General features: G+C 42.3%; 1 protein-coding gene across 8 annotated transcripts in view; it reads right to left on the bottom strand.

Annotated features, from left to right (window-relative positions):
• MCF2L2 (MCF.2 cell line derived transforming sequence-like 2) overlaps positions 1-16,113 on the bottom strand; it is a 196,788-nt gene that overhangs the window by 100,002 nt on the left and 80,673 nt on the right. For all 8 annotated transcript variants that reach the window (XR_015697982.1, XM_087725167.1, XM_087725172.1 and 5 more), the window contains exons 7-13: positions 14,475-14,624; positions 11,537-11,661; positions 11,130-11,244; positions 8,854-8,973; positions 7,166-7,357; positions 3,671-3,862; positions 2,496-2,673 (exon numbers count right to left, since the gene is read on the bottom strand). Coding sequence is in view for 7 of the 8 variants with exons in the window: in XM_087725167.1 (XP_087581293.1) it covers positions 2,496-2,673; positions 3,671-3,862; positions 7,166-7,357; positions 8,854-8,973; positions 11,130-11,244; positions 11,537-11,661; positions 14,475-14,624 (1,072 nt within the window). In the remaining variant the exon portion in view is untranslated. The remainder of the gene's footprint in view (positions 1-2,495; positions 2,674-3,670; positions 3,863-7,165; positions 7,358-8,853; positions 8,974-11,129; positions 11,245-11,536; positions 11,662-14,474; positions 14,625-16,113) is intronic.

Genomic DNA, 16,113 nt, shown 5'->3' with positions numbered 1-16,113 from the left:
TAGCTGATGAGAGCTAAATAGCTTGAAATAGATCTATACTACTCTCCCTTTATTTATTTATCAGCACAAACACAACACACACACACACACACACACGTATGTATGTATGTATGTATGTGTGTGTCTGTGTGTGTGTGTCTGTGTGTACATATACATACATGCATACACACATATATATGCATACATACACAAACACACACGCTATAGTATTGTATTGTATTATATTATATGTTATATTTTACTAATTATACTATACTTATATTATATATTACATTACATTATATTATTATATCATATTATTTATATTATATTATATTATATTATATTATATTATATTATATTATATTATTATATTATATTATATTATATTATATTATATTATATTATATTATATTATATTATATTATATTATATTATATTATATTATATTATATTATATATCTCCTCTCCTATCTTACATTTCTTAGGAGGAATTTATATAACTTATAATGCTTTTAAAAAGGGGATGGGGCTTTAATCATGTCCCTTGGTGCCATCTTTTTTTTAATTTTTTTTATTCCCTGTAGGCTCCCTAATGTTGAAACAAGCAACATTTTCATTTCTAAAGTCACCTTTCACCACTGCTCCTTCGCCAATAAAAAATAACCCATAAAAACTAATTATAGTAACATAGCTTTCCTGCTATTCACAATGTTCATTTTCTTATCCAAACACAGCCCATGCTTTTATTTTTGTCCCTTGTATTTCCTTTCCCAGCAGCATCCTCATACAGATAGTCCTCAACTTACAACCTTTCACTTAGTGACCGTTTTAAGTTACAATGGCGCTGAAAAAAAGAGACTTGGGACCATTTTTCACACTTCTGACTGTTGCAGCATCCCATGGTCACATGGTCAAAATTCATAATGTTTGGCAACTGATTCATTTTTATGACCGTTGCAGTGTCCCAGGGTCATGTGTTCCCCTTTTGCAAATTTCTGACAAGCAAAGTCAATGTGGAAGCCAGATCCACTTAACAACCATGTTATTAATTTAACAACTGCGGTGAATTTCATTTTTTTTTTTCATTTTAATTTTATTTGTATGCCGCCCTTTTCCCTGAAGGGACTCAGGGCGGCTCACAACTCAAAGGGAGGGGGAAAAAAAACAACAAAGTTACAAAAAACATAGAAACCATACATAGTTAAAAAAAAGCACAACAATCATACCATTCGAAGTGGGGCAGCGAGTCTTTAGCCCCAGGCCTGTCGGAACAGCCAGGTTTTAAGGGCTATGCGGAAGGCCTGGAGGGTGGTGAGGGTACGAATCTCCACGGGGAGTTCGTTCCAGAGGGTCGGAGCAGCCACAGAGAAGGCCCTCCTTCGGGTAGTCGCCAGTTGACACTGGCCGGCTGATGGAATTCGGAGGAGGCCTAGTCTGTGGGATCTAATTGGTCTAGTGGAGGTAATTGGCAGTAGGCGGTCTCTCAAGTACCCAGATCCAATACCATGAAGGGCTTTGTAGGTGATAACTAGCACCTTGAAGCGTACCCGGAGATCAACAGGCAGCCAGTGCAGCTCGCGGAGGATAGGTGTTACGTGGGTGAACCGAGGCGCACCCACGATTGCTCGCGCGGCTGCATTCTGGACAAGCTGAAGTCGCCGAATACTCTTCAAGGGCAGCCCCATGTAGAGAACGTTGCAGTATTCCAGTCTGGAGGTCACAAGGGCACGAGTGACTGTTGTGAGAGCCTCCCGGTTCAGGTAGGGACGCAACTGGTGCACCAGAACTGTGGCAAGGCAGGTTGTAAAATGGGGCAAAACCCACTTAACAACGGTCTTGTTTAGCAACATAAATCATGGGCTCCACATAAATCGTGATTGTAAGTCGAGGACTACTTGCATCCAATTAAAAATAGGTATGAATTCCCTTCTCTGCCTTTCACATCTTTTCTTGCTAAATGGCATCTATCTATCTTAAGTAAAGTCCAGGCTTGGGCAAGACAATAGAGACCTTATTAAGTGAGAATTAAAAAGACCTAATTGTGCTATTTTACAATGATCTTCGCCTAAGCTGCAATCAGACAAGCCCTGGAGTCCCATCCCTTGCTCAGTGCAAAAAGAAAAAAAAAATCCAATTTAAGAACCCCAGAGGTTGTTTAGCCTCTGCTGAACAGTTACAATAAAAGGGAGACCACAACTTGTGTTAAGTTCCACCTTTAAATTGTCACAGTGCAGAAGATTCCAGGAATTGTATGGTCAACAGTAATTGAAGAAGTATGACCCACACATTCACAAAGACCTGTGGGACTAGCTTGAGAGTAAATACACATGAATCTTTAGGTGATTAAAAGGACTCTTAAGCTGGGTGCGATTCCAGGAACCAGCGCAGTACTAAGCTAGCTAGAGTAAACAGAGAAAGGAGATCGGCAGAGAACGCCTGGCCAGAAAAACCATCTCTCTAAACATGGGGCTCCAGAGTTATTCCGTCCCATGACATCCCCCCCAAAACTTTACCTAACGAGGCAGGGCGGACAGTTTTAGGAGAGGCTCTCTTGGGTGAGGATTCGGGATGAGGGGCAACGGGTTGCACCGGCCGGGTCTGTTTTGCTGCCAACTTCTTCAGGCTGATTTGTCTCTTCTCAAACATTTCTTGCACATCTTCGAGTTTCTGTAGTACTCTTTGGGCATTGCTCTGCAGGAGGGAAAAAATACATAAATTGGGGTTATGTAAGGAACAAATAAGAAAACTAAGATCATGGCATTCGGCCCTCTCAATTCCTGGCAAATAGATGGGGAAGAAATGGAGGTAGTCACGGATTTTTATTTTCCTGAGCTCCAAGATCACTGCAGATGGGGACTGCAGCCAAGAAATCAAAAGATGCTTGCTCCTGGGGTGGAAAGCTATGGCAAATCTAGACAGCATACTAAAAAGCAGAGATATCACCTTTCCAACAAAAGTGCCTGTAGTCACGGCTATGGTTTTCTCAGTTGCAATGTAGGGCTGTGAAGGTTGGACCATAAGAAAGGCTGAGCGCCAAAGAATTGAAGCCTTTGAATTATGGTGTTGGAGAAGACTCCTGTGAGTCCCTTGGACTGCAAGGCGATCAAACCAGTCAGTCCTAGAGGAGATCAACCCTGACCGCTCTTTAGAAGGCCAGATCCTGAAGATGAAACTCAAATACTTTGGCCATCTAATGAGAAGGAAGAACTCCCTGGAGAAGAGCCTCATGCTGGGAAAGATTGAGGGCAAAAGAAGGGGACGACAGAGAATGAGGTGGCTGGATGGAGTCACCGAAGCAGTCGGCATGAGCTTAAATGGACTCCAGAAGATGGTAGAGGACAGGAAGGCCTGGAGGAATGCTGTCCATGGCGTTGCAATGTGTCGGACATGACTTCACAACTAACAACAACAAAGGAACCAATGCAATGCTTCTACTCAAAAGCATCTTTTCAGCACCTGACGCTTGGTCTTAGCGTTGACCTGGGATGTCCAACCTTGGCAACTCTAAGACCTGTGGACTTCAACTCCCACAATTCCGGTAATTGGAAGTCCATAAGTCTTAAAGCTGCCAAGGCTGGACACCTCTGGCATTGACTATCAACAGACATTAGTGCCTTCAGATTTGAAGGCTTTCAAATACCCTAGGACGAACATTCATCAAACACTGGCTGCCCTCTTAGGAACTTACCTTTATTTCTGGGGTGAGAATCATGTCAAACTGGTTGTAGAACTCCTTTGCATTCAGCATCTGGTGGTCCTTGAGAGTTTCCAGGAACTTCTCTATCTCACAAAGTGCAGTTTCGGCTCCCTCTTGTGTCTGGCATTTGTCTACAGCTTGGGAAGCTAAGAGGTAGATTCCAGCTTCACCCCACTGACTAGCCTTGAAAAAAAGGAGATGAATATGCTGTTAAAAGCTCAGATAATACATTTCCTCAGATATCAACCTCTGGGTCCACCGTGGTGTGAGCAGGGTCATTTTAGGAGAGTAGAGGAATGAAGAGTTGGCACCATTAATATATTAAACCAGCTGTTAACCCAGCGTGGCCCGGGCATTTGTTTATCCCAATCCTATATTAGACATTCACAAATGTCCGGACCAAATGTAATTTCTAATGTTGGATTTTCCCTCTTACCAGAGAGCCCCCTTGTGGAGTACTGTGAAGCCGTTACCATAGCAACTCTACTGTGCTGTGCAGTAGAAGCCATTTTAAGGCAGTAGAGAAGAGCCAATTTTAAGGCACAACAGACTGTATCTTAACAGAACCCCAAAGGTTGTTAGGGGTGTCTTACCCCCATGGTATTTGTTTCCAGAGAGGAAGTCATCTGTGATTTCTCTATGTTAACTATCAAAGGGGACGTAAGCTAAAGATAGGGGTTCCCTCTTTGAATGAGGAATCAATTTTGTCTGAATATTCTGATCTATTGTAATAAAATGATCCTCCTCCAGTTTGTCTCACTGGAAAATAGGCACACCGAGGCCCGTGCCTGAAAAAGCCATATTTGGCCTTCAGTAAACCATGCTTATAACCATAGATGCAGTGTTGGGCAAATATAGTATAGGTAATATCTCCGTGTCATATAATATATGTATGTATATATGCATAATTTTGTATTTATTGATTTATTCATTTATTTAGTCATGTTTCTGTAGTGCATATTGGTGGTGGTGACCCTTTGAGAGTTGTATGCAAGGAAATTTCATTTTAATGTATAACAATAGCAATAGCAGTTAGACTTATATACCACTTCATAGGGCTTTCAGTCCTCTCTAAGCGGTTTACAGAGTCAGCATATTGCCCCCAACAACAATCCGGGTCCTCATTTTACCCACCTCAGAAGGATGGAAGGCTGAGTCAACCCTGAGCCGGTGAGATTTGAACAGCCGAACTGCAGATAACAGTCAGCTGAAGTGGCTGCAGTACTGCACTCTAACCACTGCACCACCTCAGCTCAGTGTATGCCGATTAGTGTACATTCAAAGCGACAATAAAGTTATTCGAAGTCTAAGTTGTTGTGGCCCGCCAGCCACCAGTGGAGCTGGCACCGGACAGTGAGGAGGTTGGGGAGGAACATGAGCCAATCCTGGAGGCTGGGGAAGGCTCGGATGAGGGCTCTGAGTCGGAGGCAGAGATGGGCCAGGGCCATCCGACAGTTCTCAGCTGCCTTCGGAACTAGACAATAGTGAGGCAGAGGAACAGCTGGAGCCTGTTCCCAGTGTGCGCATGCGCAGAGCATGTGCAGAGCTGCCAGAAGAACAGAACAGCTGAGAAATCAGGGTCGACTTGGGGGTAAAGCCACAGGTGGACGGTGAATGGCCCCTCCTGTAGGGAATAAAAGAGGAGCGAAAGTGGAGTGGGCTTTTGCATTTCAGGAGTGTGGGGATCTGTCCATGAATCTCAGAGACTCTGTGCCAAGGGTTTTTGCCAAGCACTGCGTTTGGCAAAATATTTACGTGGCAGCTTTCCAAGAGAGATAAGGTCTGTGGTCATAAATTCACCTTTGAAAGACTGTTTGCCAGGCCTTTGCTGAATGTGAATGAGAGGAATTCACATTTGTTTAATAAAAAGGGTTTTGTCAGGACCATGAATCTGTCTCGTCCTTTTTGGGGAAGTCTTCTAATATAACGTATGTGGTGTAAACTGTCTGAACTATCATGTATCAAATATCACTTAATTTTGCCTTCAATCAAGTTGACTTCTGTGAGCTCGGTTACCTATATCAATTCATCCAAGAATAATGCAGTTTAACAAGGGGTCCTTTGTGCTTTTCTACAATATGCTCACTAATTCTGTTGGAACCATTTTTTGTAACAAAATCTGGGAGGGGCAGCGGGAATCATTTAAAGGCTGAGGAAGTTTCTAATCCACTCGGAGGAAAAAAATAAACTTTGATCAGACAAACATTTGCAAAGGCCTGGATAATCGGGAAAGACTCTCAAAGTAAGTCAAATCATCGTCGTTACAGAATTTGATTTCCTAATGCCAAGGTTTGAAATTATTGGTGAAAAATTCCCAATTATTTTTAGGGAATCAATAGCTACAGGTAGTCCTCAGTTAAGCGACCGTTCGAAGTTATGAACAACACTGAAAAAGTGACTAATAACTATTTTTCATGATTATGACCATTGCACACTTATGATCAATGTCCCCTGATCAAAATTTGAATGCTTGGCAACTGGTTCATATTTATGAAGCTCGCACTGTCCTGGAGGAGACATAAATAACCTTTTGCAACCTTCTGACAGGGAAAGTCAATGAGGAAGCCAGATTCACTTAACGAATGAGTTACTAATGTAACTGCAGCGATTCACTTAACAACGGTGGTAAGAGAGGTCGTAAAATGGAGCAAAATCAGGGGCGGGATTGAAAAATGTTAGCAACCAGTTCTCTGCCCAGTTGCTGGGTGGGCGTGGCCATGATGGGCGTGGCCTACTCGGTCTCCTGCATCACAGGAGGGAGGGTGTTTTTGCCCTCCTCAGGCTCTGGAGGCTTTCCCCGAGCCTCTGGGAGGGTGAAAATGGCCTCCCCCTGGCTCCAGAGGCACTCTGGAGCCCAGAAACAGCCCCGAGGTGGCGCAGTGGTTAAATGCAGCACTGCAGGCTACTTCAGCTGACTGCAGTTCTGCAGTTCTGCAGTTCAAATCTCACCGGCTCAGGGTTGACTCAGCCTTCCATCCTTCCGAGGTGGGTAAAATGAGGACCCGGATTGTTGTTGGGGGCAATATGCTGACTCTGTAAACCGCTTAGAGAGGGCTGAAAGCCCTATGAAGCGGTATATAAGTCTAACTGCTATTGCTATTGCTATTGCTACTTCCGGTAGCTCTGTTTTTCGTCCTCCCCAGGCTCCGGAGGCTTTCCCCAAGGAGGGCAAAAGCATAGTTATCTGGCATGGTGAACGGGCTGCATGGAGACCCATAGGAGGGGAGGGGCAGGGTGGGCGGGGCCCACCGGTCCTTGCAACAACCGGTTCAGCAAACCGGATGCAAAATTAACATCCGGTTCACCCCGAACGGGTGAAAACCGGCTGAATCCCACAAAGGGGCAAAATTCCCTTAACTCATTCAACAACAGTAATTTTGGGCTCAACTGTGGTAGTAAGACCGCATGCATATTGTTCTGTTAATCTTTACTACTAATAGCAATTAATTTTTTCTAAACTTTACTCACAGTTACCCGGCCTCTTACCTTATCTAACTGTCTGTGTAATTCAAGGGATTTCCCCAAGATATCGTATTTTTTCTTGGTTTCATTGGCAAAGTCATCACAGATCCGCCTGAGTTCAACACACTTCGGTCTAATGGAATCAATTGCATAATGGTCGTTTTGGATCAGCTGGTCTCCGTGAACAGCCAATGACTGGGCTCTTTCCAAAGGTTCCTGTAAACGAAGGAAAGATAAAGAAAACATCGGTTAACAGAGTTGGAAGGGACCTTATGGGTCATCTAGTCCAACCCCCCGCTCAAGCAGGAGACCCTACACCGTTTCTGACAAATGGCAGACCAATCTCTTCTTGAAAGTCTCCAGTGATGAAGCTCCCACAACTTCCGAAGGCAACTTCTGTTCCATGGGTTGATTGTTCTCACTGTCAGAAAGTTCCTCCTTATTTCCAGGTTGAATCTCTCTCCTTGGTCAGTTTCCATCCATTATTCCTTGTCTGGCCTTCAGGTGCTTTGGAAAATAGTTTGACCCCTTCCTCTCTGTGGCAGCCCCTCAAACATTGCCATGCTGATATCATGTCTCCCCTGGTCCTTCTCTTCTAACCATGCCAAGTTCCTTACAACCATTCATTGTATGTTTTAGCCTCCAGTCCCCTAATCATCCTGGTTGCTCTTCTCTGCACCCTTTCTAGAGTCTGAAAATCTTTTTTTATAGTATGGTGAATAAAACTGGATGCAGTATTCTAGGTGTGATCTTACTAAGGGTTTATAGAGTGGTATTAGTACCTCACTTGATCTTCATTGTATCCCTCTGTTAATGCAAGTTGGGATTACATTGGGGTTTTTTTGGCGGCTGCTGCTGCCCACCACTGGCTAATATTTAGTGGACCGACTGTTTCCTTGATATTTTTTTTCTTGTTATTTATATGTTGGAAGAAACTTTTTTTTATTATCTTTGACTTTTTGTTGCAAGCCTTTGTTCATTGTGAGCCTTTGCTTTGACTTCATCAAAAGACTTAAGGAAATAATCCACAATTTAATTTGAGTTTCAGCCACCTAAATCAGGGGTAGGTAACTGTTCTGACCCCCCTTCTCCGTCCAAGAACGAAAGCCAAAAGCCACGTAACTAAAAAGGTTTCTTTTAATCAGTCCAAGCTCTTGTTGGCTGCAAGCCCAAATAAACAAAGATAATAGCTCCAGCAGAAAGTCCTATAACTCATGACACAATGCAAACCTGGCTTCTCTTATCTCAACCCACTTATCCAAGTTGGCTTCCCTCGGTTTGTGAACGCGAACAAGAACAATCACTAGAACAGGAACAGAACGTTGACTTCTGCAACCAGGGCGTGATACCAGCAGTCTCTTTATACTCAGGAGAGGATCCCAATGAGCAACAGCTGCTCGCAATCATCTCCTGTAAGTACTAAGTTGTTCCTTCCGTCGAGTAACCCTTCGACGGGGTGCATCCTGCAACAACTCCCAAGTGTTTCCTTGAACACTCCCTCTGATCCAATGCTCTGCCGCCACCTGGTGGCCAACGGCTCCTGCCGGGCCACAAGAAGTAACTATGGCTCCTTTACGACCTGTGGACTTCAAATCCCAGAATGCCTGCGTCAGCCTTGTTGCAATCGTGTGACGTTTTGCTTAATGACCGTGTTGCTGGTCACAGTTATGCTTGTGAAGCAAGAACAAGCTCTATTACAAAGCCCAATTTACCTGTCCTCTTTCTTCTAACTGTCTTTGTTCTTTCAGGATATGCTCCACCCGGGAGATGCTGTCTCCAATATCTGTGAAAACTGCTTGCACTTCCATCAAGTTGTCCAGTGTTAATTTGACCTACAAGAAAAATGGGCATAAAAATATGGGAGCAGATTTGCTACCATTTCCTGTCTGTTAAAGACTGCAGAAGTCAAGGCAAGTCATAGACAATCAAAGGAAGAGAAGAATTATTCCACCAAAGACAGACAGACCCACACAGATAGACTGATAATGCATACTCTCTATCCACAACTTGAATATAATAAAACAGTTTTTCATAATTCAATGTTCTTCCGTTACGATTGCCTGTTGGATGAAGATGGAATTTGTAATCTAATGCAATTCAGAGAGGGCAGCTTGGAAAATGCTATAACCATCATGGATTAATTTTACATACAGGTAGTACTTGCTTACCAAACATTCATTCAGTGACCACTCAAACATGATGGCACTGACATACTTTCATAACAGATCCTTGAGCCATTGCAGTGTCGCTGTGGGCACATGGTTATGATTCGGGGGCTTTACAACTGGTGCATATTTACAACAGTCGCAGCACCACATAGTTGCATGATAAACATCTGTGACCATCTCAGCCACTACCAGTGAGCAAAAGTAATGAGGAAGCTGCCAGGAAGTTGCAATTTACAGTCTTATGACATTCAACTTAAGGAACTGCAGTGATTTGTTTAACATCCACAGCCGGAACTGCCAGCTTAAGTTGGCATGGACCCATAACATCATGCTTAAAGACCACATTGATTAGCAACAGAGTTATCAGTCTCTAATGTGGTTGTTAAATGAGGATTACCGGTAGTAGACAGAAGTACCATCTAGGACTAGGTCAGAGGTGTCAAACTCGTGGCGTCATAGCAATAGCAATAGCAGTTAGACTTATATACCACTTCATAGGGCTTTCAGCCCTCTCTAAGCGGTTTACAGAGTCAGCATATTGCCCCCCCACAGTCTGGGTCCTCATTTCACCCACCTCGGAAGGATGGAAGGCTGAGTCAACCTTGAGCCGGTGAGATTTGAACCGCCGAACTGCAGATAGCAGTCAGCTGAAGTGGCCTGCAGTACTGCACTCTAACCACTGCGCCACCTCAGCTCTGTTTCTGTCATGTTGTCATCATGTGAAGTTTCACAACTTTTTTTCCCCTTTGTTAAACCAGGACTAGGCGTGGCCAGTGTGTGACGTATCCGGCCCGTGGGCCACGAATTTGACACCCCTGGAATAGGTCATTGCTCATTCATCAGATGTTCACAGAATCCATGAATCATTTTTTAAATATATATATCCACAAAACTGCTCCATGAATCTATAGCAGTTATGTGTTCTTGGCTGTACCACTCAAATAAGTATATATATTTATGGAATAATTGGGATTGTAGCTTGGTTTTGAGCTCTTAATTTAAGGACCAGAAATAGATCTACAGAGAAACAATAACAGACCAGGAAACTATGATAAACATCATCAAAATATTCAAAGGTTTGTCTTATAGAAGACAGCCCTAAATTGACTTTGTTCAGCTCTCATTTTCAAGGGGTTAACCTCAGCTCTGAGCCTGGGCTTCTACTAGTAGATTCTTCTACTACTAGATTCTTCTAGTAGAATCTAAAGATTCTACTTTAATCACAATAGAGGGAATTGATTGATTGATTTGTTTATTTAAATTTGCTGCCCATCTTGTTTCAAACATCAGCTTACAGTACAATAAACATTAAAACGACTAAAACATCGAATATAAAATGACAGAACACAAAATAGGGTAGGGTAGGGTTTGAATAGAAACAGAAATAGAAATAGAAATAGCATAGCACAGCATATGGAATGAAACGAAATGGAGCGGAATATGGAATGGAACGGAACAGAACAGCACAGAATAAATATTTTCCCCTACAATCGCTGTTCTGATCACAGCTGGATGAGAAGAAAAAAACACCCATTAGTCCAGCTATGACTTTCGAGCATTATCTGAACTTTAGATATTAAAGCCTGGATGTTTTAAGGATGAGCAAGTTGTCCCATCCTGAAATCCTGCCAAGAATCACTGGCTGACAGTGGCCCAGGTGTCTTATAAGTTGAATATCTGTTTTCCTTTTTTATAGATTTGGTTTTGGATGGGAATAATAATATATATATAAGGAACAAAAGTGATCTGCCAAATTTCCAAGGAGGGAAACAATGGAAGGGGAACAAATTTAAGGGTTAAGAGACGTGCGGAAGAGTTACCTCTCGGAAATTCTGTTCAAAATGTCGAAGCTGCAAACACTGCTCTAATTTTAGGTGATGCTTGGACCAAAATTGATCAAAAGCTCTTTCGGTCTCATCCAACTGGGCAAGCAACCTGTCAAAAGAATGGCATCTGATTCAGAAACACGATTTCTTCCTTTGAATTTCAAGGTACTGAAAATAAAGCCTAGATCAACCCATCTCTTTCTCCGTGGAGCTGGGACAGTTGCAAAGCAACATTTAAACCTTTTAGTTCTTCATTTAACAGCCCAGGTTTGTTCCTACAAACTCTTGAGAAATAAAGCCAAACAAAGCATTCACGAATGGTCACTAAACAAATTGTTGTAATTCGAGGACCACCTGAACTACAAGCTGAACTACAAAACAGGCTACTTCCATGTCTTTACCTTTCCACTGTTGCCACATTTTCTAGTTCATCAGGACTGAGTCTGCTGGTGGTACTTCGTGAGACAGGTTCCCGGATACAAGTCAGTAGCATGGCTCCCTGCTTCACCGCTAGCTTCAGCTCGTCCTGCAGGACATTGGGGAACAGGGACAAAAAAAGAAGTTCTCATTTAATCCTAAAGTCCTGTAACGTCTTTTACGTATTGCTAGAATCAAACCTTGAGGATCAGAATTTTATTGAGTTACTAGTGATAACCCGGCATTGCCCGAGTATTTATTTATGCTAATCCTATATTAGACAGGAAAAGGAATGAATTATACCTATAGTTTCAAGTCAAAGTAATGCTGGAACATACACACACACACACACACATACACATGAACTTGAACCCAAAATGCACACTGTCACTGTCAAAAGTACTGTGATTTGACACTATAGATATAATTAATTACTTTTCATTTCAGCAACCTAGAGTTACAATACAATACAATAGCAGAGTTGGAAGGGACCTTGGAGGTCTTCTAGTCCAACCGCCTGCCTAGGCAGAAAACCCTATACTGTTTCAGACAAATGGCTATCCAACATCTTCTTAAAGACTTCCAGTGTTGGGGCATTCACAACTTCTGGAGGCAAGTTGTTCCATTGATTAATTGTTCTCACTGTCAGGAAATTTCTCCTCAGTTCTAAGTTGCTTCTCTCCTTGATTAGTTTCCATCCATTGTTTCTTGTTCTACCCTCAGGTGCCTTGGAGAATAGTTTGACTCGCTCTTCTTTGTGGCAACCCCTGAGATATTGGAACACTATTATCATGTCTCCCCTAGTCCTTCTTTTCATTAAACTAGACACACCCAGTTCCTGCAACCTTTCTTCATATGTTTTAGTCTCCAGTCCTCTAATCATCTTTGTTGCTCTTCTCTGCACTCTCTCTAGAGTCTCCACATCCTTTTTTTATATCATGGCAACCAAAACTGAATGCCGTATTCCAAGTGTGGTCTTGCCAAGGCATTATAAAGTGGTATTGACCCTTCACGTGATCTTGATTCTATCCCTCTGTTTATGCAGCCTAGAACTGTGTTGGCTTTTTGGGCAGCTGCTGCACACAGCTGGCTCATATTTAAATGGTTGTCCACTAGGACGCCAAGATCCCTCTCACAGTTACTACTGCCGAGCAAGGTACCACCTATACTGTACCTGTGCATTTCATTTTTCTTGCCTAAATGTAGAACCTTACTCTTTTCACCATTGAATTTCATTTTATTAGATAGGGCCCAATGTTCAAGTTTGTCAAGATCCTTCTGTATCTTAAGCCTGTTGTCAGCTTCTGCTTTGCTGTTGCTTCAGCTGCCATTGAAACGGGGAGGGAGGGCATAGTATTTGGGTGGGGTTACTTATTGTGCTGGAGGAAGATTCTGGAGATCTTTGGATGGACGTACTACGCATGCGTGGATGTTTCCCGCCTGGGTTAACGGCACCGACATTCCATCTTCGTGATGTCTTTTGAAGTTATCTCACACCTGACACTTGAAGGACTTATGATTGGACTATGCCTATGATGCCAGGGGGAGTGGAATGGGCTATTCTATATATCAACTGCTTTCGCGAGTAATTAACCAGACTTTGCTATGCAACCGCTCTTTAGCCATTTTTAATTAGTAACAGTACATTTGATTTTCTACAAATGGAGTCTCATGGTCTTCTTTCCTAATTACTAAATGGAGAGGTGCTGACACCTGTCTTCTGGAGTGTTGGCTATTCCTGCCAGTTATGCTGGAAGACACACACACACACACACACACACACACACACACACACACACAACACACTGAGGGGTGTTAGGGATATCTTACCCACCTACACCTAGTATTTGTTTCCCTAGAGTAAGTCATCTGTGTACCAAGTTTGACTGAAATTGCTTGAGGTGTTCCAGAGTTATGCACACACAGCATATATATATATATATGACTTTAAATATATACCTTTCACCCTGGCCTGGCTGATAAGGAGTCGAGCCCTGTAGCTCAATGGTTAACACATCTGCCTAAGAGGCAATAGAGCACAGGTTCGATTCCCAGCAAGGGTATGGCTAGCTGATGAGAGCTAAATAGCTTGAAATAGATCTATACTAGTCTCCCTTTATTTATTTATCAGCATAAATATAACATAATAAATATAATAAATATATATAATAAATATATATATATATATATATATATATATATATATATATATATATATATATATATATATATATATATATATATATATATATATATATATATATATATATATATATATATATATATATATATATATATATATATACACACACACACACACACACACACACATCCCCTCTTCCCTAGCCCCAAAGGCCCATCCTGGATAGCAATTTGGCTCTCATGGTTATAAGCCAAATTTCATGACATGGTCCGGAGCCTGAGAAAGATACAAAGAACATACTGAAAAGGACTGATAAAGTGACTGATGGCCATTTTTTGCTCTTTTGCAGTGTCCTCAAGGTCACGGGATCAAAATTTGGGTGTGTGACAACATCTGCATGTTTACGACAGCTGCAGTGTCCCAGAATCATGGGATCATTATTTGTAACCATCTCAGCTGGCTTTCGACAGGCAAAGTCAATGAAAGAAGCCAGAATCATTTAACGACGGCATGATTCGCTCTAACAAAATACAGTGATTCGTCTAACTGATGCAAAACAGTTCAAAACTGTCCTGCTCGGCCAATTTCAGGCTTCACTGTGGTCGACAATGGAAGATGTACCCCCACTGAGTTTTTGTAAGGGGAGATAAGCCAAATGGATAAGTAAATGAAACAATTAATAATTGACTTCTGACCTCCGTCTCGGAAAACCTTTATTTGGGTTGACAGGGAGACCCTGGCAAAATCCCTTTCAGAGTTGTGAAGTCACACAGGCTCACCTTCAAGTTGGTGTGTTGTTCTGTGTGGGAACACAAAAGTTCTTCCGTGCACTGGACATTGTTGGGAAGTTCTGTCTCTGCCAGGTTTGTTCCAAAGGCTTGTAACATCTGCGCTGTGGTTTTCACAGTCATAGCAAAATTTTCAATGGCCTGGGCCAAGGGTGCAAATTAAAAAGAAGAAGCATGAGCCACCTTGATTCACAAAAACAAGGAAGTTTTCACCCAACGACCAAAAATAATACAAATTATTCACTTATTTGGAATTAAATCCTTCTAGGTTCAAGGAAGTTCACTTGATGGTCAGTTGAACGAGAGTCTCAGATACAGGTTGTCCTCGACTTACGACCATATGTTTAAGTAACTGCTTGAAGTTGACGATGGCGCTAGAATGTGACCTATGACCTGTACCCGCGTTAAAAAGGTCATGTGATCCCCATTTGCCACCTTCCCAAACAAAGCCAATGGGAGAAGCCGGACTCGCTTAACATGCGATTCACTTAACAACCTCCGCAAAAAAAAGGTGATAAAATTCAGTGTCATTCACTTAATGATGGCCTCACTTAGCGATGGTGGGAGTTCTAGTCCCAATTGTAGTCGTAAGTCAAGAACTACCTGCAATTTCATAAAAGACATGGGGGGGGGGAACATCACTGATACATTCATGTCATCCCACAAAACAGTATTATGTCTTCTTTATTGAGATATCTGTTAAGTGAGTTTTGCTCCATTTTATGACCTTGCTTGCCACCGTTACCGTATTTTTCAGAGTATAAGACGCACTGGAGTATAAGACACACCAAGGTTTTGAAGAGACATTTTTTTTAAGTGTTTGCTTTGTCCATTTTTTGCGAAAATGCCCCCCCCCCCAGCCCGCAGGAGCACTCTATAAGCTTCCTAATGTCCTTTTTTTGACAAAAAATGGGCCGTTTTTTGCTCGTTTCTGCTCCCCCCAGGAACATTTCACAAGCCTCCTAAGGGCTATTCATGCCCTTTTTTGAAAAAAAAAACCTGAGCAAATAACGGCCCATTTTTTGCTCGTTTCTGCCCTCCCCAGCCCCCAGGAGCTCTCTGAAAGCCTCCTAAAGGCTATGCACGGCTATTTTGGTGAAGGGGGCAGAGTTTCAGGAGGCAAAAAATGCTGTATTCAGTGTATGAGACGCACCCAGATTTTCAGCCTCTTTTTTCAGGGAAAAAGGTGCGTCTTATACTCCGAAAAATATGGTACTGAGTAAATCACTGCAGTTGTTAACTTAGTACAACGGTAGTTAAGGGAATCTGGCTTCCCCATTAAGTTGTTTGTCATGAGGTCACAAAAGTTGATCACATGACCCCAATACCCTGCAACCGTCATAAATAGGAGTCAGTTGCCAACAATCTGAATTTTGATCGATGGTTGTAAATGTGAAAAATGGTCATAAGTCACTGTTTTCAGTGCCACTGGAACTTTGAATGGTCACTAAACGGATGTTGTAAGTCAAAGACTACCTATACAGGCAGTCCACAATTTACAACCATTCCTTCAGTGACCATTTGAAGTTACAATGGTCCTGGAAAAGTGACAGGATCATTTTTCACACTTACGACCGTTGCAACATCCCCATGGCCCCACAATCAAAATTCAGGTGCTTGACTCATATTT

The sequence above is a fragment of the Thamnophis sirtalis genome, unplaced genomic scaffold, assembly GCF_051295495.1.
Source record: "Thamnophis sirtalis isolate CommonGarterSnake01/CBP01778 unplaced genomic scaffold, rThaSir2_p1.2 scaffold_11, whole genome shotgun sequence".
In the NCBI taxonomy this organism is placed as follows: Eukaryota; Metazoa; Chordata; class Lepidosauria; order Squamata; family Natricidae; genus Thamnophis; species Thamnophis sirtalis.
Note: the sequence above shows the minus strand (reverse complement) of the source record. Positions and strands in the feature narration are given on the sequence as shown.